This window comes from Opisthorchis viverrini (genome assembly GCF_000715545.1).
Source record: "Opisthorchis viverrini unplaced genomic scaffold opera_v5_488, whole genome shotgun sequence".
In the NCBI taxonomy this organism is placed as follows: domain Eukaryota; kingdom Metazoa; phylum Platyhelminthes; class Trematoda; order Opisthorchiida; family Opisthorchiidae; genus Opisthorchis; species Opisthorchis viverrini.
The window spans coordinates 116,871-119,694 of record NW_008752152.1 but is presented as its reverse complement, the minus strand read 5'-3'; the positions used below and the strand labels follow the sequence as shown (position 1 = coordinate 119,694).

The window sequence follows — 2,824 nt, the reverse complement described above, 5'->3', positions numbered from 1 at the left end:
AACTCAATTACCAAGAATAAAGCACCTGGCTCGTTGGTCAAAGCTGGCAGGCCACCTACTTTGGAGGGGTGAAATATTTTTCCCAATCATACTACCATAGGCCTTCGTGGTTGGCAGGATCGGGCTAGGAAAATTATTCCGTTTGAATGGATTTCCAGAAACTGGTACGTTCATCTGCTAAGACGTCCGATATTTTCCTCTATAATTACGGTCATATCATATACACGGCAATGCGAGTGGAAATTTCCTTGAAGTCAGTATTCGTGATGGATAAAGTTACTTAAATAACGTTCTCAAAATTACATTGAAAAAGCAAACACAAAATGCTAAATAACCGTGAACATTAGTGACATCTGCGAGGCACAGATACATCTACATATGGGGACGCACCTGGTGCAGCGACTGTGCTAAGTCACGATGACTCTTTTTACTCTGGTCACTATCTCCAACCATAAAAGATAATTCGGCAGTTGAGAACGGTTGCAGCGACAATAAATGACGCATCGATACAAAAGTATGTGGGTCGTTTGGGCAAATACATGGACGAAAATATTTGCGATGCGTCACCCCCACATATTATCTGCACATCTTTGAAATGCACAAAGANATCGTCACAATATTTCTCGTACGAATATATATATTGACACACTACAGCAATACAGCAACGATATTTGAATGCGTGTGGTAAATTGCAGCAGAAAAGCACCCATTTTCACGATGACTTCAACAATTCCTCACTCATGAAAAAAATGTCACGCACTCGCTCAGAGGGCGAATTGTGGATAACGTTAAAGTGAAGCGCGTTTTAGACGCATTCAACAGCGAAATCAGTGGATTTGAGGACGATTTCTACCGCCTGCCAAATATTCATTTGCGGATGGATGGACTAACTTGACTAATTGCCGCTTTCTATAGCTTCTCCTAGTGAGGGAGCCACCCGGTAAAGGCATGCCAGAACCGAGCAACCGACGGGCCTACTGTACGACCAGAGCTATCCAACCACACGCAATTCATATTCAACAGGCGGTGGAGACAGGCAAATGGGGACAGTCGGTGGTTCCTTTAAAACATTCGACAATGTTGCTAGAGGCAAATAGATCAATAAATATCATGAATTGACGGGAACGCAGAATGAATAATGAGAAAACTGTTAGGAGCAGTAAAGCGGAGAGTGAAGCGGCGGTTATTCTTTGGAAGCAGCAGCAAGCAAGGATGAGTGATATGTCAGTGTACGGATGCGAGCATTCTGACGTAGTAAGTAGGCCGCATGCGTAGAAAACGCGCAGAAACTGGCAGCAAATGTGTGGTGGGATGAGGGAAAATATCTGTGTTCTTCGTCTGATGCCGCATACTGCGGTCGTCCTCTATCTGGCTGCTTAGGTGTTAAGTACGAGATCAGAGAATAGAATAAAAAGGTGTAAATTATGAACAGGGTGACTAAGACACAGGTATGCCGTACGAAGTATCGATGCCCAATGAACAAGCAACAAAAGATGCAGGCAGTTTAAGATAAACTGGCAAAATTCACGCCACTCATGACAAAACAGATCAATAAGAAAATAACCGCTGATGGACGTTCGTTTGGGGGACCAATCCAGGCGGTTTTCATTAGTTGAACTTCGGCATCCACAAAGTCGATGAAACTCCGATTCGTAACTCAATTACCAAGAATAAAGCACCTGGCTCGTTGGTCAAAGCTGGCAGGCCACCTACTTTGGAGGGGTGAAATATTTTTCCCAATCATACTACCATAGGCCTTCGTGGTTGGCAGGATCGGGCTAGGAAAATTATTCCGTTTGAATGGATTTCCAGAAACTGGTACGTTCATCTGCTAAGACGTCCGATATTTTCCTCTATAATTACGGTCATATCATATACACGGCAATGCGAGTGGAAATTTCCTTGGAGTCAGTATTCGTGATGGATAAAGTCACTTAAATAACGTACTCAAAATTACATAGCAAAAAGCAAAAACAAAATGCTAAATAACCGTGATCATTAGTGACATCTGCGAGGCACAGATACATCTACATATGGGGACGCACCTGGTGCAGCGAATGTGCTAAGTCCCGATGAATCCTTTTTACTCTGGTCACTATCTCCAACCACAAAAGATAATTCGGGAGTTGAGGACGGTTGCAGCGACAATACATGACGCACGGATACAAAAGTATGTGTCGTTTGGGCAAATACATGGACGAAAATATTTGCGATGCGTCACCCCCACATATTATCTGCACATCTTTGAAATGCACAAAGACCAAAAATGATTAACGTTCCCCCAACCTAGAGGCTTCATAAAATGAAGTAGTCATATTTGGAATGAGTTACTTTTAAGGAGGATACAGTATTAGGAAGACTGGTATGACGACTATATAGATAAGGGGCGATGAATTTCCATTCAGTAGGGGGCCAATAGACAGGAAAATATTCCAGACTCGCAGCAAGTAGCTCAATACACTCAGCATCCGAGTGTGACAAAATGAAGTGATTTTCGAAAAGTTACTTTGGGAATAGCCAGCTTATTCGTAAGACCTAAATCACTGTGGCAGCTGACCACTTGCCCATCTACCAGCCAGACAAGTTAAATACATACCCGATACCGTTGGCCTGACTGCACCGGGATATAATACGCACGCGGGTGTACCATTGTGTCAAGGTAGCAGACTGAGACCACAGTCCAGACAACGAGCAACTTAAAATTTTCAGCCTCACCTTTCGCATCCCGTGAGGGGAAATTTTGTTAATGATGTGCTGAAAAAATCAGTGGCACTGTACCTGGTGCTAAAGATCACAAGGCGGAACGCATATTTGTCAGCTTATA

General features: G+C 43.3%; 1 protein-coding gene across 1 annotated transcript in view; it reads left to right on the top strand.

Moving 5' to 3' along the window:
* Positions 1–1,131: 1,131 nt before the first annotated feature.
* T265_11388 (hypothetical protein) overlaps positions 1,132–2,824 on the top strand; it is a gene marked incomplete at both ends in the record, with an annotated part of 11,575 nt that continues 9,882 nt past the window's right edge. Inside the window, one exon of the mRNA XM_009178029.1 lies at positions 1,132–1,254. Coding sequence (XP_009176293.1) covers positions 1,132–1,254 — 123 coding nt within the window. The remainder of the gene's footprint in view (positions 1,255–2,824) is intronic.